We start from the raw sequence: 27,349 nt of genomic DNA on the forward strand, positions 1-27,349 counted from the left end.
TCTTCAGCCGTTTACCTCTACGCAGATACACACAGAATATATTGTCCTCTTAATGGAAGCAACAGCAAAAAATGAACATGATGAGTAAGCAGGAGGGCTGCTTTTGTTTATAGTCGGGCTGCTTTACAAGCATTCCCCCGAAAGAACCAGGCCGGCCTGCCTTGTTGCACCGTCCGGATTTTTCTTCCAAAGTTGCCATTTTCAGCGTGTAGCTCAGTGCTTCTCAACGGGGGCGGTACAGCCCCCCCAGGGGGCGTTCAGAGGATGACGGGGGGGGGAGCTGGAAGCAATATTTTTGGAAAGGGGGGCCCTTGGGGGGCCGTTTGTTTCAAGGCGAGTTTACACCAACGATTCACAACAATACGAGTACTTTAAACTACTTGCAAAAAACAGTGGTCTGCAACGTTAAAACCTGCCAGTTCACGCCACTGCGACGGGACGAGACGGTCTCTTCTGTGTTTCTGTCGGCTTCGTGCTGCCTTCAGGGGAACGGGGCGTCAGAGCGTCATCTTAAATGAACTCCGTACTGCAGCGTTATGTATCGGTCTTGTTGTGAACGTTAAAGTCTCCATCAAACGTTAACATAATGTGTCTTTGATAAGTCTACGAACAGAGCCGTCGAACGTTTTTCACACAATTATATGTTTTTGTGATAACAGTAGTAACAACAATAATAATCATAACAATAATAGGGCCTAATCATTACTGTTCAGGGCAACTAGCCTACATCTTAATTGATGGGGGGAGGGGGCTGGATTATGGATAGGGGGGCGCTGGCCCAAAAAAGGTTGAGAACCACTGGTGTAGCTTAATAATAATTAATAATTTATACTTTATTAAGCCCGCAAGGGGAAATTACAATATTTTCACTCTGTTGTTATTATTATACACATTACACACAGGTCTGAATTACACACACATGCTCAGTACCTATACATTATAATACATACATGTACATATGGAGAGATGTCAGAGTGAGGGAGCTGCCCATGGAAAGGCGCCCCGAGCAGTTGGGGGGTACAGTGGCCCAATCCCAAAGTCCTCAGGGCTCACTTTGGGATTAGGCCAGTGTCTTGCACAAGAGCACCTTGGCAGTGCCCAGAAGGTGAACTGGCACCTCTCTAGCTACCAGTCCACCATCATATTTTTGGTCCGTATGGACGGCTCCCAACCCAGCTCCCTACTGACTGAGCTATATATCTGTAACCGCCACTGAAGTTAGCTGCTGAACGAAAGAAGCGGGATGGTTGATTTCACAGAGCACTTCCTCGGTGGGGACTGTGAAGGAAAAGGCTGAGGGTGTTTGTTTTTTATTATTCGGTCCTTTTTCTGAAGACGGGCTGTTCTCCCACGGCCGCTGCAGCGAACCCAAGTGTGAAAATCGGCTCACGGTGCCTCAGCAGGGTCAACGCCGCTCCCACTGACCACATCACTACCCAGGCAGGAAATGAGAGCAGAGGTTGGCGAAGGGCAGACATGGTTATAATTTAATATTCATAGCTTTTGGTTTGCGTCGGGGGAGTCCTATCAGTGTGAGGCCACAGCTAACACAACAGAGCCTTCCCCTCCCTGCAGCAGGCAGCCTGCGGCGTTTGACAGTGGATCTGTACCGTTACACTACTCTGCAGAGAAGGGCAGCAAACCAAAGATATGACCAAATGATCTTCTCACAGCCTGCAGAACTGAGCACTGCACCACTGCACCGCTGCACCGCTTGACTGGACGATCTGGACCGGCCTGTTAAATGTTCTGTGTGAATAATGTAGGGTTTTATCTAGGGCTGTCAGCATTAACGCATTAATCGCGATGCGATTAAGGGCCGAGCATAACGTAATTTAATACATAAATAATTTTTTTTAATCGCATGCCGGCATTTATTAATTTATTTTACACTTCACTCGGCTTTGCGTCGTGCCTAACAGGCTACTATTTTGACCCTTTGCAGCACCGTTACCTATCATCAAGCTGCCACTTCCTCGTAACACATCCTGACAGATTCACACATTTTTCTTTTGTTTACACAGTAAATAAATAATTACAAATCTTAAAATCAAGTTCATAAAGTAACTTTCTTTGCATTCATTTGATTCCCAATCAAGATCCACTGGTAAGACTTGCTTTCCATTGTTAATATGGACTTAAAAACTGTTCTGAAATGCAAAATAATAGAATTGTAATCATGTGATAAAATGTGCGATTAATCGCGATTAACTATAGAACTTCAGCGATTAATCGCGATTCAAAAAAATTAATCGTTTGACAGCCCTAGTTTTATCGCTTCTTTCTCTAACTGTCAAGATGCCTTTGTTGGGTTTAAAGTCAGATTGCAAACAGTAGTTAAAGAGTTGGGGTTAAACTAGTCATCTTTTGGACCTTAAAAAGAAAAGGTACGGTCATGGGAATATGAAGAGTTGATGTATTTACTTCATGATGAAAAAAAACACCCTAAATAATTCCAAAATATCCACCTGTAATGAAATCTTGACTGGTTTTTGTTACGTTTTCCTTTAGAAGTATCACATTCTTTATCATCTTGCTTGGCATCAAGAACAGGGACGCCACCTTCCCGTGTCAAAGCTAAAACCATAGCAACAGAAAACAAATGCCATAAATATGACAACAAGTGAGGATGAGCAAGAAACAAGAACGGATACTTTACAATCTAAGGCTCCATCTACACTGTCTATTAGGCCTGCACGATTTTTTTTCCCTGTGATATATATTGCGATATGAAAAAAAAGACTAATTCTTACAAGAGGACATAAATAGCCCTATTTAGAAATACTAAATCACTCTCAACTACTGGGGTGATTTTGTAGGGGAGTGCATCTACAAAGAAAATAAAAATGAAAAAGGAAATTTTCTTATGTGAACCAGGTCTTTGTTGAACTTTAATGCTTTACAAAAACCAAAGCAAGTAAGCGCTGTGACTCCTCTTCTGAAGTGATTTTGGAGAGGGACATTAGGAAGAAATACACTGGTTGACTGACATGGCACCATTGTATTCATATAATATCAATCCAGGCTAAAGTGAATGATATTAATAATGCATGCATGTTGCTTCCTCTAAATTTCAGGTTGTGGTCGACTAGCGGGGCCTGCTTTGGTTGTTTGATAAATTGATCATGGTTGTTGGTTTCCTGTGCATGCAGAGCCTGCATGTCACACTCGTGCAACAAACTGTGTATCCAAGAGCACTTCAATCAGTGTAAATGACGTTATATCAGAAACAGACTGCTGTTGTAGATTGGTGTTACGTTTCCAGCGTCGGAGCTCTGAACCATAACGTAAGTTGGGACAGACGCCTTGTTTCTTCAGACTAACTATGTTAGCTTTAGCCTGGCTGGTAGCAGCTTTCTGGGGTGAAAAATGGCCGGGAGATGTCGTGATAGCAGCAGCAGAACTAATCTCCGTCCATATTAACACGTCTGACAACACAGATCACTAGGCCTGCTCCCTCTTAGTCGATTAGTCGACTAATCGGTCGTTTTGGTCTTAGTCAACTAAGATTTCTTTAGTCGATTAGTCATGTTTTATGCTTTTTTCATGCTGAATGACTTATTTCCAAGAAATGTACGAGCACATCTCTGGTAAACACAAGAATTAAAGTGGTGCTTTTGCATGACTCTTTACGGAGAAACTCAGATTTACAGATCTGTCGATTAAATCAACTAATCGATTAGTCGATACAATTGAATGAGTGTTAGTCGACTACGAATTCCTTCAATCGAGCACAGCCCTACAGATCACACGGCCGTTCACACGCACTGGGCGTGTGCGTGTCGGTGTAGACAGGAGGCAGATTGTCTTACGTCACTCTCGCGGTTGAAAATCATGGATGTAAAAGTTGCAACCTGGTTTACCAGGCAACATGTGGCGATTTGCATGACAAGAGTTTTCTTGCTTTTCTCAGATTTACATTCCAGACGTCCCCACCCACCATTGTTCTGTGGTGGGAGTTTAAACAGGCTGAGGTTTGGATAGCTGCTGCAGACCACCCAGACTTTACATCTGACCTGACCTCACCCCTCCCCCCCCCCGCTGTAAGATGTTAGGGTAAGGGCTCCTGCACACTGGCTGCGTGGCGTGAGCGTGGCGTTTCTGTTGTGTGTCAGTTGCGTTGGCGGCTGCGTGGTGTTTTCTATGTCTTTGCACACCAGAAACTTTTTTTTTCCAGCTTCATGCAGTAAATGTACAGCATGATTCTCAGCTTCATGCAGCAAAAGGACGTTTGTGTCCCTCTTTCGTCATTTTTGTAAAAAAACATTTCATGTATATTCAACATTACCAACAATGTATTGTTCAATAGAAAATATATTTAACCCTTGTGTTGACCAGGATTAGTTTTAATTTAACCTAATTTAAATTACATCATACCTAATTTGTGAGTTTAAAAAAGCAAAAATTATGAATTTTTTTGACTAATAGAATAGTTAAGATCAGAGGATGTTGAGTGCATCCAAGTTATTTTGGGGCAATTTGGTTGTAAGAAAAGAAACCCATATTTCTGATTGAAAACGGGTCACATTTGACCCGAGCACAACACAAGCCAACAAAAACCAACCATACACTTCAAAAGGTGTTTATGGTTCATGGGATGGCTCCGGATCGAATTTCTGTTTGGTGTTTGGACTTAGAGAAGGGCTGCTATATAAGCCCATCTGCTGCGGCCCGTTCCTGCAGTGTTTACATCACACACACGGCTACCGATCGGACTCATTTGAATAGAAGAGAGCCATTGTTAAAGTGATGAGCTGTCACGCCTCTGCTTTCCCTCAGATGACGAGTCAAAGTGTCCTCTCTGATAAAGGCCTCGCACTCGACAGGGTAGTAAATGAGAAACAAAACAAATGCCATTAACCTGGCAAAACACATCCATCAAAAGGGGATTATCACTTTAAAGCGTAAAGTGCCAAACCCCATGCCCGCGGGCCAAAATTGGGCTCCTCGCAGATTGTGACCGTGCCCACATATCAATCAGTCAACATTTATTTATATAGCACTTAACAGCAACCAGCAGGGATCCAAAGGGCTTTACATCAGGAACCAAGAATCAAACAACATATCATACAATAAACAGAATGTATGAGAAATCAGTGAAATGAGAAAAGGTTACCTGGAAACAGGAGGAGGAGAGGGACATTGTCACACCACTACTACGTATTAAAAGCCATTCTAAACAAATAGGTTTTGAGTTTGGATCTAAAAAGAGCTCCATCTGTAATTCAATCAGGAGAGACTTTGTTGCAGATATGCAAAAGGTTTATTGTACATGTAACCCTCCTACTCAATTCCACTTTTTTTGGGGGGGGATTTATCATGTGCATGGGGAATGAATTGGTGAGAGGTTACTAGAATTTAAAGTTAGGATGTATCCACAGCAACTAAAACTTCGGGCATGCGACTCTGCTAAAGTGTAGAGAGGCCTGGTTAGCTTAAATATAGCTATACTGTGTTTGTTTTTAGTTTTTTTACTGTGAGCATAAAACTCCCATGCACATATACTTAACCACTATAACCCTTATTTGCAAAAATAAAAAAATAAAATCACATTTCAATCGCACACACTTAAATATCAGACCACAAAGATTGAATGCTATACTCAAAATGTATTTATATTTATTTCCAGAACCGGGTGAGTTAACCTTTCAAAATGTCCTCATAGTCCAAATGAAATGACTGAACAATACCCCGGGGGTTTTTTTGTACTATGTCTCAGTTTTGTGGTACCACAACGTTGGCGCGCTTGTTGGAGCTCAGTGGAAATCTTTCCAGAGAATATTGTCTGTACTCACGGTTCCTTGGTAACAGAAAGATTATAGTGACCATCTATCCGAACCCTTCTGTCCAGTGGTGAGATACACAATGAGGAAACCCGTCCTGAAACTCCGTCCGTCCCCAAACACAGACACCTCCGACCCTGCAGCGCGAATCCTGAACACATCTATTGCAGCAACATGGGTGGCAGCATTCAGAAACTCGGTGGCAAAGTGGGTTTCTGAATATGTAGTAGCAGTTTGCACCAGGGTGGGAAATTAACTTTTGTGCCTGGTGGATGCCCAGTTTTACCAGCCTGTGTGTCTGCCTGCCTGCAGTAAATAGTTTTCCCTTTGTCATCAGTGCGCCACTTGTTCGAAAAGTTCCTTCTCTTTTTCTTTACTTCGCCCTCAACAGTTTGTACATTCATAGCTACTGCTGACTCCGCCACGGGCCTCTTAACACCGGGGATATGTCGCCACATTTTTTTAACCGATAATTTTCCTTTCGTCTGTACCTCAGCTCAGCTATATGTGTCACGGACTAGCGCTGAAAACCACTCCACCCGCCACTGTGGCTTGTATACAAGGCAAAGTCACCCGCCACTTTGAAAAAGTACCCGCCATTGGCTTGTGGCGGGTGCTAATTTCCCACCCTGGTTCGCACATGGCTATGGCGTTAGCTCCACTTCAGTGAAATCTCCGTGGTCGATTTAACCTGCTCCAAGGCAAAGCTCACTCTCCCGTTTTAACAGGGTTACACACTAACAAAAAACCAAGAAAAAAAAATCCCCCCGGCTCTTAACTTTGATGACCAGTAATGTAATCAATCGTACATAACTTACAACTAGCTTGTAGCGATCTCTACGTCTCTCTCTTTTTTTTAGTCCCGCCCCCTAAAAAAAATCCGGTAGGTTGCCAAACTGCGCTCTGGATGGCACTGATTGGATAATAAACAAAACTGACACCTGGCCACCCAATACAAAATAAAATGACAGAAGGTTCAAAGGTTACTCACAACAGAGGATATTTCAACACCTCACAATTGTATAACTCGATAACAAATATGAATTAATATTAAATATTAATAACAAAAAAAGGTATTACACAACAGGAACAATTGAACTGGCCCATATTTCAGGATATACTGTATTTCTGGTAACAGAACACAAAATAAACAATATATAAATTTAGCAGGGTGCTACATACATATGCGTAATAAAATGTACAGAGTCTTAGATTGAGATTAGACTCCATCGTTGTAAAGTCATTTTTTAAAGGGTTAGAGAAACAGGACATAACCCCCTGCACGCTTTGTCTGAAACAACAGCTGACAGCAGCAGGGAGCGAGACAGATTTAAAGCAGGGTTGTAATGCTGTGATTGGCCCTTGAAATTAGAGATGTTCCGATACCGGTACCAGTATGGGTATTGGCTCCGATACTGCCTAAAACGCTGGTATCGGTATCGGGAAGTACTGGAGTTAATGCACCGATCCGATACCACGTAATACAGCCCTAAAGAAAGTCTACGTAAAGTAGTTTATTTATGTTCTTTTTCCGTTATAACTGACTGTCAAACTGCAGAATAAAAGAAAGTTCATGTTTCACAAAGAGTTTAACCTGAACCAGACTGACAACAAAGATGGAAATAATATCACATCCATACAGAGATAGTAGTATACAGCTGTTATACATCATATCATCTATACAGAGATAGTAGTATACAGCTGTTATACATCATATCATCTATACAGAGATAGTAGTATACAGCTGTTATACATCATATCATCATACAGAGATAGTAGTATACAGCTGTTATACATCATATCATCCATACAGAGATAGTAGTATACAGCTGTTATACATCATATCATCTATACAGAGATAGTAGTATACAGCTGTTATACATCATATCATCATACAGAGATAGTAGTATACAGCTGTTATACATCATATCATCCATACAGAGATAGTAGTATACAGCTGTTATACATCATATCATCATACAGAGATAGTAGTATACAGCTGTTATACATCATATCATCCATACAGAGATAGTAGTATACAGCTGTTATACATCATATCATCTATACAGAGATAGTAGTATACAGCTGTTATACATCATATCATCTATACAGAGATAGTAGTATACAGCTGTTATACATCATATCATCATACAGAGATAGTAGTATACAGCTGTTATACATCATATCATCATACAGAGATAGTAATATACAGTTGTTAAAACATAATAAAATATATAACACACTGGTATCTGATCAGTACTCGGTATCGGCCGATACGCAAGTTCAGGTATCAGAATCGGTATCGGGAAGCAAAAAATGGTATCGGACCATCTCTAGTTGAAATTCATGGCCAATTCTGATTGGGTTAACTGAAAGGTGAACGCCTGAACTGCTGATTTGATTCAGGAAGAGAGAGGTGATTGAAGTTATTTGAAGTCTTCCTGAAAGAATTGACGCTGAGCTCCATTAGTGCGATTATCAGGGGGCAAATATTATCAGCAACAAAAAGCCTGATCACCCCACTGTTTATACCTTGACCTTGGCACTTCTAAAACCAGTTTATCAGTACCAGTATCAGTTTATGTGCACAATGAATTTTGGCCCTCCTAGTTTTTGTAGTTTTTTTTTCAACGTTTTGTTCCTTTTTCCGATGTTTTTGTCGCATTTTTTGACCGTTTTTGTTGTCTTTGTCTTTGATGGCTACGTTACTTTTTTAGAGTTTAATGTCGACCAAGCTGTAAGTGAGAAGACTATATAAGACAAGCGATAATGCAGTAGAAGATGCTCGACTTTTCGATGAAATAAAAGCATGCGAATAAACTAAACATGTCCAGCCCTTGATGTGATTCTTATTTTCCAGTCTGGCCCTGAGTGAAGTTGAGTTTGACGCCCACACACAGATCCCTGTATTCATCCAATCCTGAAACACTCCACTGAAAGGTGCGTGGTGTATAATGTTGCTACACAGATTTCGCTGCAGGTTTTACGGACCGTTGACACCCAAGATATTGTGTAGTATTAAAAAACAAATATGAAATCTCCTTGGGAGATTGTTGTGGAGCAGTTGTGGCCCTTGCTGGCAGAGTTTGGCAGACGTGTGCCAGCTGTGGAAGTGTGTCAGTAGTAAACTCTCGTCAGCCTCTTCCTGCATGAATAATGCATCGAGGTAAAAAGCCTGGTGTCCCTAGAACCGCTGTGTTCCACTGACCCACATCTGCAGATTGCACTTTTTTAGCTCTTAGTTTGTTTAAGCAATATTACACGAGAGGGTTTGATTTAACGTCATTCTTGGCACGACAGTGATGCGGCTAGGACCGAGGCGCTTGCACTGAGGTTCGTAAGCATCACTGATGTCAGCCGGTCAACTTAAAGGGTAACTACCTTTTTTTTCAACCTGGACCCTATGTTCCTATGTGTTTGTGTCTAAGTGACTGATGGGAACAACAATCTTTGACATTGGTCCAGTATTAAGAGAGATCGCTGCAGTCGGCAGCAGAGAAACAAGCTACAATGTAAGTTAATAGGACAATTGTGCAGCTTGTATTTACCTTCACAAAAGTGCTCGTTTTGCCGCTGACAGACTCAGATTAATATTCTGTCTGACAACATTATGGAAAGGATCCCTACAGAGATAGACCTTTAAAACGTCTTTGAGACCTTTCTGTTTAACCAGAAACAGCTCTGAAGTCGCTAGCGCTAAACCCACCAGACTCCATTTAAAAAAGCAATACTTTAAGCGTGTGTAGAGCCAACGTATTTTCACATGTAAATTGGTAAAATATGTGTTTATTTCAACCAAAACTAGAGTTGTGATGGTTGGGAAAGTGGAAAAACATTAATGGTTAAAAAAAGGATCTTACTCTTTAACAGAAAGGTCGACCTCCTTAGAAATCCTTTCCATAATGTTGTCAGACACTTAGAATATTAATCTGAGTCTGTCAGCGGCAAAACGAGCACTTTTGTGAAGGTAAATACAAGCTGGACAATTGTCCTATTAACTTACATTGTAGCTTGTTTCTCTGCTGCCGACTGCAGCGATCTCTCTTAATACTGGACCAATGTCAAAGATTGTTTTTCCCGTCAGTCACTTATGGCGCTTACCCACTGCTAGTACCAGCTCTGCTCTGCTCGGCTCGGCTCGGCTCGACTCGACCGCAGTGCCCCATCCTCCATTTTCCATTGCAGATTTGGTACCACCTCAAGCGTTAAGCGAGCATGGCTGGTCGTCATAGCGCCGCGGCAGGAAACTGCCGTGACCTAACGCGACACACACACGCAGAACGTGGAAGGTGTGTTGTTTTTGATTCTCGGCATGTGGCCGGTGCAACTATTGTTCTGAAAACTACTTTTCAATTTCACTCAGTATCCCCCTGTTCATGATGATAGAAATGATGCCTCAGTATGAGTAAATACTCTGATGCATCAACATTAATCAGACATCAGACGAAGAGAATTTGTTATTCCGTTGAAATCTCCCGTTGGTCTCATTCTGTGCATGAAACCTTTGAGACGAGGCCGGAGGATCACAGTTATTTAGAAGAACTTTAATCACACACATGTTTATGCACATCCACTTTATACCGCCGTTTATTGCTTAGTTTATGTTAATTTGTAGCGCGCTGAAAAGCTCATAAGCAGAAAATCGAAATCGTGGGTAGAAAGTGTGATGAGCTTAATCAGCTGGATGAAGACAAATTTTAAAAACACACAAGAGGACAGAGAGTCTGGGTGTTTCTCACAGAACACTGTAGCTGTGTTTTGAAACCAATCCCTCATTCTTAGACTTAAAAAGTCTTAAATTTGACTTGGTGAAACCTGCAGAAACCCTGTATATAGTGCACTATTTCCATGATAGGGAACGGTTTCCAACAGGGCTTGTATATCTTAAGTAATAAATGACAAGCAAAGAAAAACGTCAAAAAAGTGAGATTTCCGTGTTGTTGTTCTTTTCTATTATAAAGGCCTTTACACACAGGGGACGTTTTCTTTTCTCCGCGTTAAATTCGCACGTCAATATATTTTTTCGAACTGTCAAACTGCGGACTGTAGCTGCTGTACATTCACTTGATATCTTCACCGCTGAACGTTTTACTCTCCTCTGCTCCGATCGCTCTCTCTGTTCTGCTCACGTCACGCATCTCTCACTTTGTTTCCCCTCTCTCGCTTCGGCAGCGTCCTTCTGTACTGTCCCACCGACATGGTAGATGAGGTGGCACGAATATTCAAGCCTTTATAATTGTACAAATGTCACAAATTGGCATCGCTGCCGGTATGAATAGTTTTGATCTCTCTATAAATAATGTGAAAGTATCAAAACGCTCAATCCACAGAGAAATGCACACAGCCCATCAGGACTTATGTATGGTTGTAATGTCACACCTACCCTATATACAGGTAGAAAGTGTGTGACCAATCAGAGCAGACTGGGCTATTTTCGGGAGGGGGTTAGACAGAGTTAGACAGAGTGTGAATACAGATATCGGTATGAGAAAAAGAATGTTTTTTGAACATTAAAGCATATAAACATGTTCAAGTACGAACCTGTAAATGCATACTATGGGACCTTTAAAGTTTCTTTATTTGTTTTATAAGATACGTTATATAATCCAATATTTTTCTTGTCTTACAGAGATCATGGGAGGCTGTTGACATCCGACTCGGCCACTAGCAAGAGGAAGCTCATTAGAGTCGCCTGAACGCAGCAGCTGGTGCACAGTGACAGGTCCGACCATGGCCGCCCATCGAATCAGAGCCGCCACCAGCAACAACACTTCTCTCCCGCGCTGCAAGTCCGAGGGGACGCTCATCGATCTCAGCGACGGATTGTCAGAAGCCAGTCTGAACGATGTCAAAGGTCAGCTGCTCAAAATAAAATAAAAAGAAATGCTAGTAACTTGAATAGTTGCCTCCGTAGTTTAAACTGTGGGGGGATACATCAAATTCATTTGATTATTTTGCGTTTGTATTAGGGCTGTGCAATCAGTCGAATGCAGATCGCGATTTGGATTTTGGCTCCCAACGATCACAAAAACGATGCAATCGAGAAAAACGATTATTTTGCATAATTGTCGTTGAATTTGGAGGACCTGTCAATAGATTTTTGTGCCATATGTGATATCACGCAATTCTCGTGTTATCTTGTGATATTGCGAGAATCCAGCGGCCGGGCAAGGTAACGTCACAGAGGTAGCATTAAAAGACACTGTGATAGACAGCTCAGTATGCCGATACCCAAGGATCTAATCCAGGAACAATGAACTTAATAGACTAAAACCAACTCATACACCGCACCTATTTTATTCCATCAGATATATGTGAAATATGCCATTATCCCATACAACATCCACCTCCACCTGACATTGTTTTGTTTGTTTTTAGTGCCTTCTCCCAGTGCCTTACGACTGGACGCGACTGCCTCCTTCGGCGCTGCCAGGGAAGTCGTCGCCATTAAGGACTACTGCCCGTCCAGCTTCACCACCCTGAAGTTCTCGAAAGGGGACCGCCTCTACGTTCTGGACTCGTCAGGAGGAGAGTGGTGGTACGCCCACAACAACACAGAGATGGGTTACATCCCTGCAGCCTATGTGGAGCCCATCAACTACAGAGACTCGTCCTTCAACGACAGCGGGATGATCGACACGGTGGGCGACTGTAACGAGGAGGCGGCCAAAGAAATGGACCTTCTAGGGGAGTGGGCGGGCGTGATTCTGAAACCAACCACCTTCCAAAATGGAAATCCTTTTGCAACAACCCATACCTCTACGAACCCTTTCCTAAACGGGGGTCCTCAGAGCTCGCTCGATCAGAACAGTAATGAGAAGTCAGTGGACCTCCTTCTGTTCGATACGCTCGCTCCATCAGTGCCAAACTCCACCAGCAGCGCTGCAATCAATGGTTTTGGCAGTAGCGTTTTTAACCCTCTTAGTCCCACTGTAGGTGTGGGGCAAACGTTGCGCAGGGACAACCCGTTTTTTAGAAGCAAGCGCTCCTACAGTTTGTCTGAGCTGTCCATCCTGCAGGCTCAGTCCGATACCCCTCAGGCCTCTGGTTTCTTCGGGGGTCTGAAAGCACCGGCGCCAGAGCAGTTCCAGAGCAGGGAGGACTTCCGGACAGCGTGGCTCACCCACCGCAAGCTAGCCAGGTCCTGCCACGACTTGGACTCGCTGGGTCAGAACCCAGGCTGGGGCCAGACGCAGCCGGTGGAGACCAACATCGTCTGTCGGCTGGACAGCTCAGGAGGGGCTGTCCAGCTTCCAGACAGCAACATCAGCATCCATATACCCGAGGGCCACGTGGCGCCGGGGGACACCCAGCAGATCTCGATCAAAGCTCTGCTCGACCCCCCGCTAGAGCTGAACAACGACCGGCGCACCACCGTCAGCCCCGTGGTGGAGATCAAACTCAGCAACATGGAGATCAAAACCACCATTACCCTGGAGATGAAAGTGTCCGTCGTGGTGAAAATGGAGAGCAGGCAGACGACAGAAGTGTTGTGCGTCAGGAGTGATTGTAAAGAGGGACCTTACAGCCCCATTCCTCAGGCGTACATGTATGGCGACATGGTCCAGGTGTGCCTGGATAACCTGGAGCCGTGCATGTATGTGTGTGTCTTGGCTCAGTCCCAGTCCCTCTCTCCAGACTCCACAGTCTGGGAGCATGTGGTTAAGAAGATCACCTTAGGAGTATATGGTCCCAAACACATTCACCCGTCCTTCAAGACAGTTGTGGCTATGTTTGGCCACGACTGTGCCCCAAAGACGTTATTGGTGAGTGAGGTAGGCAAACAGTCGCAGTCTGCTCCTTCAGTAGTGCTGCAGCTCTGGGGTAAACACCAGTTTGTCCTGTCCAAACCCCAGGACCTCCGCGTTGGGGTTTACTCCAACATGGCCAACTATGAGGTAAAGACCGGCGAGCAGGCCAGAGTGGTCCGGGGCTTTCAGGTTAAACTCGGCAAAGTCAGCAGGCTCGTCTACATGATTGCCTCGCGCGACACCGACGATGTTTCCGATTTCACCTTAAGGATACAGGTCAAAGACGACAACGATTGTATACTGGGCCAGTTTTGTGTCCAGACTCCGACACCGCCGCCCAAAGCAGGCCCAAAGACATCGGTGCAACGGCGTTTCCTGAAGAAGAAAGAAGTGGGCAAGATAGTCTTGTCTCCTCTCGCCATCGCCACCAAGTACCCTGTTTTTCAGGACCGGAGGATAAATAACCTGAAGTTTGGAAAATTAATCAAAACTGTCATCCGACAAACGAAAAATCAGTACTTGCTCGAGTACAAGAAAGGGGACTTTGTAGCTCTGTTGAGTGAGGAGAAGATCAAGTTGAAGGGTCAGTTGTGGACAAAAGAGTGGTACATTGGGTATTATCAGGGCAAAATGGGATTTGTTCACGCAAAGAACGTGCTGGTGGTCGGCAAAGTTAAGCCCATTTACTTCAGCGGGCCCGACCTTACCACCTCGTTGTTACTGGAGCAGATACTGAAGCCCTGCAAATTCCTCACGTACATCTACGCCTCCGTAAGAACTATACTGATGGAGAACATCGGCAACTGGCGAGCGTTCGCCGACGCCCTCGGATACGCCAACCTGCCGCTAACCCATTTCTGTCGCCAAGAGCTGGACAGCGAACCGGAGAGGGTCGCATCGGTGCTGGAGACGCTGAAGGAGGATTGCAACAACACAGAGAGCAAAGAGCGGAAGTCCTTCCAGAAAGAACTCCTGACGGTAAGTTACAACCTTGGCTCCCTCCTCTGTTGCAGTGACTAAGCATTTTCTCCGAGTCATTCATTTGAGAAAATGCAAATCGTCCTTCCCCTGTTTTAAATTTGGAGTCTCAGTAGCGTCTTCTTTATAAATGTCCAGGATTTGATTTCTAATTTCTTTAATTTGAATCATAATTTGGAGGTTCTGTTTCTTGCTGTGTTGCGGGAACAGTAAGGGATATCAATTAACCTCTGCCTTTACTGCCTTTAATGTGTCCCACAGTATATGTGGGTTCACTCCCTTGTTGTCATTATGATCAGGGAAGGTCTTAATTTCGGATTTTGTAGTATAATATGTTATATATGTTGTTGTATAACTGTTGTGTTGGTAAGTAAACTAGTGTGGAGTCCCCATATTGTTTTTTTGTGTTCTACTATCTAAGTGCAGCCTCAGATAAATTGGTGAGTAGTCTGAGCTATCCCTAGTCCCAATGTCACATTTTACAATCCCGTCTGTCATTTTTGAACATGAACAAATAGTTTATTCTTGAGTAGCGTCTTTCGTCCTTCATGTGTCAAATGAAGTTTCTGTTTGTATCCTCCTGGTGAGATATTTCTTTCTCGGAGCACAATTCCTTCCTCTCTCCCGTTATCTGCCCACAGCTGCTTTAGGGTTTTGGCTTTTGGCTTTCGGGCTGCGGTCCAGTCTGTTAATTCTGCTGGGAGAGCAGTCGATAAGTGCTGTGTAGGCACCGAGGTCTAATCGGGACCTGAGGAGCTGTGGAGGGCAAAAGAATACTTTGTAACTCAAGCAACAGACACTCAAATGAGCACAGAGTTAGTGTGTGTGTGTGTGTGTGTGTGTGTGTGTGTGTGTGTGTGTGTGTGTGTATGTGTGTGTGTGTACAGTATGCTGATCCTATAAATCCAATTGATCGCTCAGGCTACTTTCATTTTCCATCTTTATGTACATATGAATCAAAGCCCTCGGAGGGCGATAACAGCGAAACAGACTCTTACACTTGTATTTACATTGCAAAGTCATTTTAGAAATGGGACCACAGGCAAATGTAATGCACCAAAAACATATACTTGTTACTGAGTATCTTCAAAGCAGAGCAAAACCCAGCAGAACCTGTCTTCTCGTACAGTTAATGATAGAATTAGAGCTGCAAGTAACGATTATTTTCATTGTCGATAAATCTGTCGATTATTTTCTCGGTTACTTGATTAGTTTGGTCTATAAAATGGGTGAAAAATGTGGATCAGTCTTTCCCAAAGGCCAAGATGAACATCCTCAATTGTCCACAACTCAAAAGATATTCAGTTCACTGTCACAGAGAGAAGAAACTAGCACATATTTAACAATTAAGAAGCTGCAATCATATGATTAAATGACTCAAACCGATTATCAAAATAGTTGCCGATTGATTTAATAGTTAGTCTAATTGGTTCATCCTTGCGCCTCTAGATAGAATTGTCTTTTCCAGAAAGTGTTGTGCTTTAATTAGAATACCAGGCAGTTACTCTTCAGCCCAGTCAGACGTTGGTTGGGATTTTACTCGTGCCTCTTCATGCCTCATGCGTTTTCTTTTTTTCTTTCCAGTATATTCAGCTTTTTCTTCAAAAGAGGACAAAGTGCTGAGCTGTGTTAGCTGCAAGTGTGCAACGCCACTCTCTCAAGCACTTGGTTGTGCATTTTTCACGTCACAGAAATGTGAATTTTCATTGTCGCCTCAGGCAGCCCGGGTAGCCATTATCACCCTGAGATGTCTAAACACAACAAACGGGCCTCATCATATCCAGTCTGAGTAATGCTTCATAAACCTTTTGCATTTTTATTTGATGTGTCTGTGCCTACAATATCTTCAGAGAGGAGGGTGTCCAGCTTCCCTGCTGCCTTTATACCACTGTTCCTAGACTCAGTTTCCCAGTCAGCACATTATGCGGCCGAGAGTCTCTGTCAGAGGTCAGGGACGTACTACAGCTGAAGTAACACATGGAGCAGAAACACTGTCATTAACGCGAGGTTGTAAACACTAGTTAGAACCATTTATAGACAGAGAAACTGCAGTACGGAAAAGAACATAATAAAAGGTGGTGACTGAAAAATATGGTCTTTGAGGGAAGTTCTGTGCATTCGTTTCTGAATATAGGTCTGTTTTTCTGCTTCTTCTGTCTGGATTACACCTCAACTACTGGTTACCGCGGGGACAAAGCACGCAGCAATCCAGCTAATTTGAAATCACGAGGACTCTTTGTTTAACCGGCGCAAATATGCTGTTTGTTCCATGTGCAAACATCTGATGTTATTCTTTTTTTTTTTTGGAAAGTGGATTTTGTTGCGTGTGGGCCTCAGAGTAAAGCCGAGTGAGCCCAAAGACTGTCAGATGAAATCCTCATCTTCCTCTCCTCCTGCAAAATGTCTTCATCACAGAAGAAAGATCATCTCCGATTTTCCGGTGTGTCATTCGACGTGGACGGGAGTCTATTTTTAGAAGAAAGAGAACCGAATCAAAATCACCGTGGTCACCTTCTTTGTGCTTCGAATGTCTGAATCCATTGCGGCGTGCTTTGATTGTTGGTGGCGAAAGGGGCAGCGCCTGTGCACTCATACAGTGTGCCTATTACAAATATAGACTTTTCATTTCCATCGGTTCTGTATTTCTGCTTCACACGCTGCTCAGCGTCGCCCGTGCACTTGTGTCATAACATATACAGAATATCTCAACGCCCAAACGATAGATATTAGCCCGTTGAATCTGTTAATCACGGCCGCGGATGTGAGGTGAGCTGGGTTTTTTAGCAGCTTTGGATGTTATATTTTGACTCAAAAGTTTGTGCTTTTGGCTTCAGGCGATTTCATAATTATGTTTGTTAAATGAAAACTACTTGTTCACACAGGAATAACATTAGGGTTGGGCAGGGATTCCCCTACCATTAGAAGAATTAGGTGCAGCCTAAGCCGGTTTGAGCACCACCTAAGCTGAATGAATGTGAGCATCAAAACTTTTGATCGTTTATGTATTTTCTGCTCTAGCTTTTTGTAGATATTTAAGACAGATATGGTAACAATTAAAGGTCCAAAATGATGTGAAATTTCATTTTTTGTTACGTGCACCTAATTCTTCCCCAAACCTAGGGAAAACACTGGGGTTGGGTTATGAAACCTGGGTCCTAAACAACGTCTACCGGACCGAATGATAGCGCAGATTTAGGTGCCTTATCTCAGACTGCTTTCAACTTCATGGCATCAAACTTTTGCACGTTTGGGGAAACGTTTGAATACGTTTGCGTTGAATATTTATTGTTTTACTGACCTGCCAAGGGACTACGGGCAGAAAATAGCACTTGTGCTACAACCTGGCATAATGCATCTCTCCTTGTTCTTATACAAAGTTAATGTTAACTCGTGCATTGCCCCTGTTTAAATAAAATTTATTATAAATAAAATGAAAAGTGAAAGCAAACTCTCAAACACTGGAGCCGCCGTACGGTGGTTTCGGTTTGTTCGTACTGGAGAGCTGCAACGGCGTAGGGCCGTCCGCACCAAGAACAATAACTATAACGAAAAGTATGAATCTGTAGTTTTAAAAATCCTTCTAACTCCGGTGTCAAGCTGCTGAACTCCAACAGTAACTCTTGGCACTTCGCACTTTCATTATTACAGTCACTTTTTAAGATGTAGTATTGTCTGTACAATATTCTGTATCTATTCTATTTTTTTAACCGATTAATCGTTAAAAGTAATTTCCCATGCAAAAAAGGCAGAAAATGCTGTTTGCAGCCTCTTAAACATGTAGATTTCCTGCTTTTCCTCTTTTTTAATATAATTTTCAACTGAATATATTTGGGGTGGTTTGGGCAAAACAAGACATTTTAAGACATCACCTTGGACTTTGAGATACTGGGATGGACATGTATTTGCCGTTTTCTGACATTTTATGGACCAAACGATGAATCAACAGTGAGGAGAACTGTTAGTTTCAGCCGTAGCTTGCTGTATATGGCTGAGTGTGTTTGTGTCAGTGTAATGTGTGTCAGCAGAGTGGTACGAACTTCAACAGATGCTGTTATTGTAGATTGTAGATAGTCTCTCACTTAGCAACAGAGTGCTGTTTCTCTCACATTTAGTCTGGTAGGAAAGTGCAGTTAAAAACACGTTGACTTGTAGCTCTGCTGCAAGTGTCTGTCTGTGTGAGAGTTAACCGTTATACCAGAAGTTTACTGGGGACTTAACGATCACTCACTGCTGTTTGGAAAGTGGATTATTATATTATTTTATATACAGTATTAGGGGACCACTAAGGTCTATATAAAGAGACTTCAGATACAGTATTAGGGGACCACTAAGGTCTATATAAAGAGACTTCAGATACAGTATTAGAGGACCACTAAGGTCTATATAAAGAGACTTCAGATACAGTATTAGAGGACCACTAAGGCTTATAAAGCATCCAAAAAGCAGCATGTCATAGGACCGTTAAACTAATCACAATCGTCGTGGGCGGCGCTAATGACACAATGATGGCATAGCTGCAAAATAGCCTCAGGAAGGAACTTGTTTTGGTGGAACATGTGTACATTCAAAAGTAGTTTTAGTCGTGCAACAGAAAACTCAGATTGGACAGATAGTCTAGCTAGCTGTCTGGATTTACCCTGCAGAGATCTGAGGAGCAGTTAACCATAGTCCTCAGAAATCCACCGGAGGTTAGAACGCCAACACAAAGAAAAGAAGGAAGGGGACGGACATCCGGCGGAATTTCCGGCGGCACCTGAACAATCCCGAAAATGAAAGGTCGCGGATAAAGACTTGAAGAAGGGGGGGACTCTTCCAAGCTAATGAGTTCGCTAAGTGCCTATTAGTTATCAAGCTTGTTAGCAAAGCAATAGATTGTCAGCGTTTATTCAGCGTACATTGTGGATGTTCCCAGGTGATCGTACAAGAATCAGTGTGGACTCCTTGTGATGTCCGTGTTGTTTGGAGGCTGTGTTGTTGTTGTCAGCGGGGTATGGAAAGGATCCAGGTCGACCCGGGCAGATGTTTCCTGCCTCATTGTTCACAAACTAAACAGAAGCTCCAGTTGTGGACCCGCAGGCGCCTGCAGCTTCCACTCCCTATAATACTCCTTGACCCAGACCCCCCCTCTGCACACGTGACCAGGGTCCAAATTGAACTTTTTCGTTAAATTCACCAGCCAAACGGCAGGTGAAGGTTACATTTTTGACCAGCGTAAAACAAATCTACCAGCCACTTACATATGTTACCAGCGTTCGGGTAGTAGATGATGCTAATTTTGAACCCTGCATGTGATCATTCACAGCTAACTGACAGTTACATAACAGATAATGATTCCTGTTTAATGTCAGCGTACGGCTGCACTACAATGCATTTGATTGATTAATATTTAAACCCTTGTGTTGTCCTCAGGTCAAATATTTACAAAAAGTTTTTTTATATAAAAAAATATGGGTTTATTATAAGCAAATTGCCCCCAAATAACATGGATGCATGGAGGATTTTTTGCAGGTAATATAATGAATACTTTCATTGAACTTTGGGTGTTTTCTTCAGTTTAGTAGCATTTGAAAAACATGTTTAACAACCTGTTTAAACATTAAGTTTATCTATATCTATTGAAACAGTTGTACATTTTATTTCCAAATTGTATATATTTTAAATATTGCTCGTGTAGTATTCTATTATTATTTCATGTATATTGTTTCCTATTATTTGTTTACTCTGTATGTGTGCTGTGTGTCTGATATTTTGCTGCTGCAACACCATTATTTCCCATTTTTTGGGATCATTAAAAATCTATCTATCTATCTATCTATCTATCTATCTATATATATATATATACATCTAAATGGTTTAAAACCAGTCTCCTTTGACATAAACCAGTCTGCGATCGACTCAACATCGTCTGATCTCAACTATTAGTCAAAATAATTCATAATTGCTTACATTGCTTGCATAAATGCTTTTTTTAAACTCAAAAATTAGGTTTATGTCATAAACATTAGGTCTATTGACCATGAATTTATAAAATTGTTTAAAAAGAAGTCAAAATCAGGTCATTTTTGACCCAGAAGGACAACAAGTTCATGGTGGACGGGAAGACAACACGAGGGTTAACGAGAGATTAATATTTCAGGTCTGTTTCACCTAGGATATAGCCTGGTCCTACCAGACTGGTACATTTCATTTATACAGAGAGTCTGGCCACGCTCCATTGACAAGTGTTAACATCCTTGAACTCTGTTGAAGTTTAAAACTATTGGATCTGCCCAGAGCCACTCTGGTAGCCTGGTCCGCCCTCCTACGTACTGTCTGGTAGGACCAGGCTAACAAGAGGGGAGACGACAACAACTATCGGCTTAGCATCACTAGCGTTAGCCTTAGCCAACTCCTTCAACACTAACGGAGCGAGCTGGAAAATCTAACTGTTCCCGAACCCCGTGGGGAGGAGGGCCACAACATCATGGCCCCCAACAAAACTCAGCAAAGATTGTTCTTGCTCGGGCTTTAACTTCTGGATATTCGGCAGCGTTGCCACAACGGACCGCATCTCTCTCCGCCGCCATTACGGAACTACAACTCAAACTAGCGCACGTCACGACCTCAACGTCATCGTTCGCAGCCACTCCCTCTGTTCGCTGATTGGACCGCCAAATATTTGGTCGGAGAAAACCCAAGAATATACCACAAACCCAGATGGAGTACTGAAGAAAAATGAAAATTGAGCGGAAGTATGTAGGAGGGCGGCGCCAGGCTAGCGTTATTATGGATCCCACGTAACTTCTAGGCAAGTCCCGCCCTACGAAGCAGCCCGATTGGTTGGGGTTAGGCATTGACCTCGAGTGGTTAAGGTTAGGATAGCAGATTGGCGGGGCGCCCAGATAGCTCAGTTGGTAAAGCAGGCGCCCACATATAGAGGTTTACTCCTCGACGCAGCCCAGGTTCGACGCCGACCTGCGCGTCTCGCGCTCGCCATCCACCATCCTATTACTCTTTGGCCGGCTCGCAATCCCAAACAAGCGTGTGCAGCGTGCCTGTTGTTTTGTTCCCGGTCTAGCTAGATCCAGTGTGGTGTTGTAGTTTTTCTAACATTACTAGTCGTTGCAACAGCATGTGAAAAAAACTACAAAGTTTGCAAGACCAAAAAGAACGTTAATCTCGCGATAAAAAAAATGACGCCGTTAAAATGGGTTTGCGTTAACGCCGTTAATAACGCGTTTAACTGACAGCACTAGTTTCACTTATTCAATATTTTTTGTCTTTTTGAGTGCGCGCCTCTCTCCTGCTCCTCCCGGTTGACTTAGCTTAGCTCATTTGTTTCACAGAACATAAAATACACATTTAACTGAGATATACAAATAATGATGAGGATAGCAATGCTTCTGTTAGAGAAGAAAGAGAGGGACAAGGGAGAAGCCCTGTCTTTCATCCTGCTCTTCCTCCAATTGACTGCAGCTTCCAGAACTTCTTCGCCACAGAGGTGGAACCTTTGTTGTTGCTTGGTGCTAAAATGGGATTTTCCTTTCAAAGCTCTCGCTCTCCGCTCCGAGCCGAGCGTCTGACCCTCATGAATTATTTGCGGTGAGTTCAGTGTGGCGGGTCGAGCCTGGGAATAATAATAAAAAACATCCTATTTCTGGAGGAACACTCTGAAAAACTGGAGCGGCTTCCAGGCCGCCCCGGTATGTGCCATCAGCGCTCTGCTCTGCCTTTCTTGTACACAAATCTGGTTTGAGGTTTTTCTTTTTCTTCTCCACCATCTCCAGATCTTTTCCTCGTGTTTTTTTTTCTTCTACTTCTCTTCCTCTTCTCCCTTCCTTCCTTCACTGACTGGGTGTGGCAAAAGCTGCTGCTTTTGGAATAATTGACTGCACAGCAGATCGCTCACTCTCTGGAGATTTTAGCCTTGTCTGGGAATGTGCGAGTTCTTTTCCAAAACCGGTTCATGAAGAATAAAGGGAGTTTGCGTGTTGGGAGAAATCGTGCCCAAACCAGCAACCCAACCGCCTTTAGTCTACTCCCAGCAACCCCCAGGTCTTGGTTCTGAGTTCAAAGGTCGAGGTTTGTTCACAGAAAGGTAGCGCAAAGAGACGAGAAAGCAGGTCTGGAGCAAAACTGGAAGGAAAAAAAAAATAAAAAAATGAAATTGCAAAGCCACAGCGGGCTGAGATGGAGTGAAGAGGCTGCAAATGAGAAAGGTGGAGGAAGTCAGATGGAAAATGAAGATGGGATAGAAAAATAATAAACAGGAGATTGAAGCGGAGGGATTGAGTGTCAGTTTTGTAGCTGAGAGACAAAAAAACTGAAACAGGATGACGGAAGAAACAAGGTCGCCGTTGGTTACACCGAGGGTTTAGTTGGTCCATTTTCTTTGAATCTCAGAGCAGGGACGGACAGTGTGTGTGTGTGTGTGTGTGTGTGTGTGTGTGTGTGTTTGTGTCTGTGCGCTTGTTTTACTATATTCGTGGGGTCCAAAAACCGGGGAGTCCAGTATACTTGTGGGGTCCCGAGAGCTTTGTGGGGCCAAAATGCTGGACCCCACAAGGTTAAAGGTCTGTTTGAGGGTTAAGACTTGGTTTTAGGATTAGGAGTTAGTTACAAAGAACCCCGTCGCCGAAGGCGATGGGGGTCCTGATTGCACAAACTACTAGCGGAAGTCAGATCTCCGCCCATCCCCACCCACCCAAGGGGGGGCTTCCCTGCACAGTAGTACCATACAAGACCCTACAGGGGTTAGGGTTAGAAGTAGGGGAATGGTTAAGATTAGGGGTTAGGAGGGAGGCCTAGGGTTAGGAGATTGTGATTTAGGGTTAGGTATGGAAGGAGGAAGTGGTTAAGTTTAGGGTTAGGGATCTGGGCTGGGGGTAGGGCTGCCTACCTCTCATTGAGGCCCCTGGGAACTAAAGTCCCTAATTTGGTGATCCAATTGCGTTCAATTTTGCGTCTAACTTTAACCGTCCAATTTGAATTTGCCTCCAAAATAGTAGCTCTTAAATTTGTCCATTCGTGCTCCACAAAATGTTTAACCAGGGGATTGTTCAGATTCCTTTGATTGATAACATTGTATCTATGTTGTGTGAAGCGCACCAAAAGTGTGTTCCCTGTTTCCCCTACATATTGTAGAGAACATTTCAAACACCTTATCAAATAGATACAATTTCTTGTATGCACATTTGTTTCGGGTTGTGTTCTAAACACTTCCTTGGTTGTGTTGTTCTGCACTGTTTTGTAGCACCTGTAGAAACTGTCAAGTTTTCTGGATTTTGGCGGGTTCAAAGGTCGCAGCTTGGATCTGACCAGAAAGTCCCTCAAATTCTTGTTTCTCCTGTAAGCGGCAATAAGCCTGTGGTCTTTCAAAAAAGTTTCTCCTCCTGAGCGAATGAAATTGTTTTTCAGTTTTTGGACAAAAGAGACGTTCGCTTCCGAATATGTGACTACAATCGCCAGAGTTGAGTCTGCGTACATGGGCTTAGTCTCCTCGAATGTTCTGAGGGCCCTGCGTAGCAAGGTGGATGTGTAGCCCCTACTCAAAAGGGACGAAAAAAGAGTCTTAACAGCGACTTTAAAGTCCTCCTGCCTCGTACAAATTCTCTTAAATCTCAGTAGCTGCGACTTAACTAGGCCGGCGAATGTGTGTTTTGGATGATAGCTTGATTTGTATAGGAGTGAATGACTATCTGTCTCTTTAAAAAATACTCTAAGGTCCAGTTTGAGTGTGTCTGTGAAGTGTGGTCCTTTAAAAGTTGTCGTATCGAGAAAGTCGATGGAGTCTAAGCTTAATGTCGCAGTGAGCTTAATGGAGTCGCTGTATTGGTTCAATTTGTCCAAAAACTGGTAAAACTCTGCCTCAGTGTGATTCCAAACGCCCCAGATATCGTCGAGATATCTAAAATAATAAAGGGGTCGTAATGGACAGGAAGCTAGAGCTCCCGTTTCCCACTGGGCCATAAAAATATTAGCGTACGCTGGTGCGTAGACGTGGCCCATCGCTGTACCTCGGACCTGCAGGTAAACTTGGTCGTCGAATTCGAAATCGTTCCTAGTCAGGCTGATCTCTAGTAATTGAAGGAGCTCTTTGTCAGGTCTCCTAATGTTACGGTGTTTTTGGAATGTATTCCTGACCGCTGCCAATCCGTCTGGAGTGTTAATGTTTGTATAAAGAGACGCAACATCCATTGAAAAGAGATAGGCCGTGGCGGGAATTTCCAAGGCCTTGATCTTTTCCACAAAATGGTACGTGTCCTTGATATAACTATCGTGGAGGACCGATAAGGGGTTGAGATAGTAGTCGATGAACCTGGCCGTGCGATACGTAACACTATTGCAGTCTGAAACGATCGGTCGCCCGGGAGGAATTTTAAACGGAACAGACCACTTCGCGCCCGGTTTGTGGATCTTTGGCAAGAGGTAGAAACGGCGAGCTCTAGGTTCTTTTTCGCTCAGGAGAAAATGTTTTTGTTTTGTGTTGATGAATTTTTTGGTGTGAAGAGTGTTTACAATCTTATCAATCAAGGGGATTGTCTCTTTATAGATGGGGTTATCCAACTTGGCATAATAATGCGTATCGTTCAATTGTCTGAATCCCTCGTGTAGATAGTCAGCTCTATCCATAATTACTACGGCGCTTCCCTTATCCGCCGGTTTTAAAACAATATCCTTGTTAGAACTGAGCTGCTCGAGTGCTTCTAGTTCAAACCGTGATAAGTTAGGTTTGGTCCAGTCAATTTTGTAGCTGTGCTGAAATGTGTTTAGGTCTAGTTGGATTAACTGTGAGACTTCAGGTGGCAGAAGAGCCAAAGCAGGTGACCAAGTTGACTTATTCATGAAAGGTAGCTGTATAGATTCAGGCTTAACCTGATAGTAGACAGCAAGTTTCAGGTGTCTATGGTAGTCCTGTATGTCTGCTCTCAGAGCGTCTTTAATGTCTTTATGAGTTTGCTTCTGGATGGACGGGATAAAGGTCAGTCCTTTGTTCAGTAAACTGGTCTGTGCTGCAGTCAAAATGAACGACTTGGAGAGGTTCAGTACTGTTTTTGACCCCGTGACCTCTGAGGTTCTTACGGGGTCATTGAGTTTAAATGAGTGAGCCAATGGTGGAACATGTGCTCTGCAGTGGATTTGGTCCAATGAACATGGTCTTTCTCTGTAGAGAAAACTGTTCTGGACATTTGTGGGATGTGATCATCGTATGTTACAATGAATTTATTGACATCTCTCAAAGTATCCTGTTCCTGAGGTGACAAAGAGCGCGAAAAATTGAGGATCGGGATCAGTATTCGGGCCTTGGGAAAAGCCACTTTGGCCACAAGGAGAGTTTTCTTTATTTGAGGAATGGTTTCTCTCTGTGTGTTTTTGGATTTATGATTGATGCCAAAGGAAAGAATCAGTTTCTCAACGTCAGGTGAAACGGGAGCGCGTGCCATTAAGGCTTCCGCGTGTTCAAATCTGGCCCCTGGATAGCTCTCAATTTGAATATGCGACTCTTTGTAACTAGGGAACCTAGAGAGATTCGAATCACCAATGTAAAGCCACTTTTTTTGAGGCAAAAGGGACCAGTCGTTCATCTTGTCAGCAACAGTGTTATGTCTGAAAGCTGTAAACTCTGTCTGTGTTTTAGGTGTAGCAAAACTCAGTCTGCTCTGTACGTGTGGTGTTTTAAGTGGCCCTATGTTCCCAAATGGTGAAGTACCTGCTGTGATGATCATGCCACGGATCGGCCGTGTAACCACCTTCTCTGGGGTATCGCCGTCCGGGATCGTGATGCTGAGGGGTGCTGAGGTCGATGGACCTTCTTTGGGGGCATCGGTGGTCACCCGTACACCATCCGACGTCTGGAGCTCCTGAGGTAGGGCCTCCGTTTCGCGCTCCGGTGTGTCGACTGTAGCAGGAACTGCGGCCTCGGAGGTCGTCTGGGATGCAGGGGGGTCGACAGGAGCCCGGGAGAGCTGGGGGGGAGGGAGGGTGGCGGTGGGAGAGAAGGGATTGAGAGGGACAAGAGGAAAAAGGAGAGGGGAGGTTGGAGGGGAAGGATGGGGAGAGGAGAGAGGGAAACGGTTTAAGGGTGGTGGAAGGGGCCCCCCCGATTCACTCCGCTCCTCCGGCCCTGTCGCCTCCGTCTGTTGTCCTTGACTTCTGGAAGGGCGATGCACCTCTGCCGTCACTCGTAGCATTCCAGAGGTAGGTGTCGATCTGTTTCGCTGTTCCCCCGGTGGGCGTCGGGGTAGCTGCAATGTGGTGACTTGGGGTTCCTCCTGATCCTCTACAATATCATCGCTTCGGTTCCGCTGTTGTGTTGAGCGAGTCTGCTGAATGGTGCTATCCTCGTCATCTTGTATTTCCAATGTCCCGCTCTGCACTCCAGGTGTGGCGGGTGTGTGAGTGACAGGCCGCGTAGTTGGCTTAGGGTGTGACTGCAAAGCGTCCATGATGCTATTATAAACAGAGTCAAGGGTCGCCTGCGTCAGTTTCCGGCCAAAATGGCTGCGTGCCCACGCTGCAGCAATGTCATAATTTTGTTGCCAGTCGTTTGTTTTCAGCTGAACCAAGCGCCGCAGATTAGCTGTCGTTGATTCAGTGTAATGTGCCTGTAGGATCAATAAGGTGGACTCCTGCCAGTTCTCTGCATTCTCTCTGATCTGATCCCCCGTGTCAGATGTCGGTTCTGCAGGCTTGATTGACTCGGTGAGTAACTTGGTGATCTTAGCAATAGCCCGTGGAGGATTGCGTGCAGAAACATTAGAGAGATGGTGTGCCGCTTTGATGAGTTTGTGAATGGTGCGGGTCCTAACGGTAAAGTCTGGGTCTGGTTGGCGTTGTGCATTACGACGTGGCTGTTGT

General features: G+C 43.8%; 1 protein-coding gene and 1 long non-coding RNA gene across 2 annotated transcripts in view; one reads left to right on the forward strand and one right to left on the reverse strand.

The window, feature by feature from the left end:
• LOC116046798 overlaps positions 1-5,110 on the reverse strand; it is a 13,688-nt gene extending 8,578 nt beyond the window's left edge. Inside the window, exon 1 of the long non-coding RNA XR_004104239.2 lies at positions 4,971-5,110. This is a non-coding gene — a long non-coding RNA (uncharacterized LOC116046798). The remainder of the gene's footprint in view (positions 1-4,970) is intronic.
• LOC116046037 (SH3 domain-binding protein 4) overlaps positions 1-27,349 on the forward strand; it is a 59,632-nt gene that overhangs the window by 22,832 nt on the left and 9,451 nt on the right. The window contains exons 2-3 of the mRNA XM_031294205.2: positions 11,413-11,637; positions 12,162-14,512. Of these exons, the coding sequence (XP_031150065.1) occupies positions 11,514-11,637; positions 12,162-14,512 (2,475 nt within the window). The 5' untranslated portion in view covers positions 11,413-11,513. The remainder of the gene's footprint in view (positions 1-11,412; positions 11,638-12,161; positions 14,513-27,349) is intronic.

Source organism: Sander lucioperca, chromosome 8 (assembly GCF_008315115.2).
Source record: "Sander lucioperca isolate FBNREF2018 chromosome 8, SLUC_FBN_1.2, whole genome shotgun sequence".
In the NCBI taxonomy this organism is placed as follows: domain Eukaryota; kingdom Metazoa; phylum Chordata; class Actinopteri; order Perciformes; family Percidae; genus Sander; species Sander lucioperca.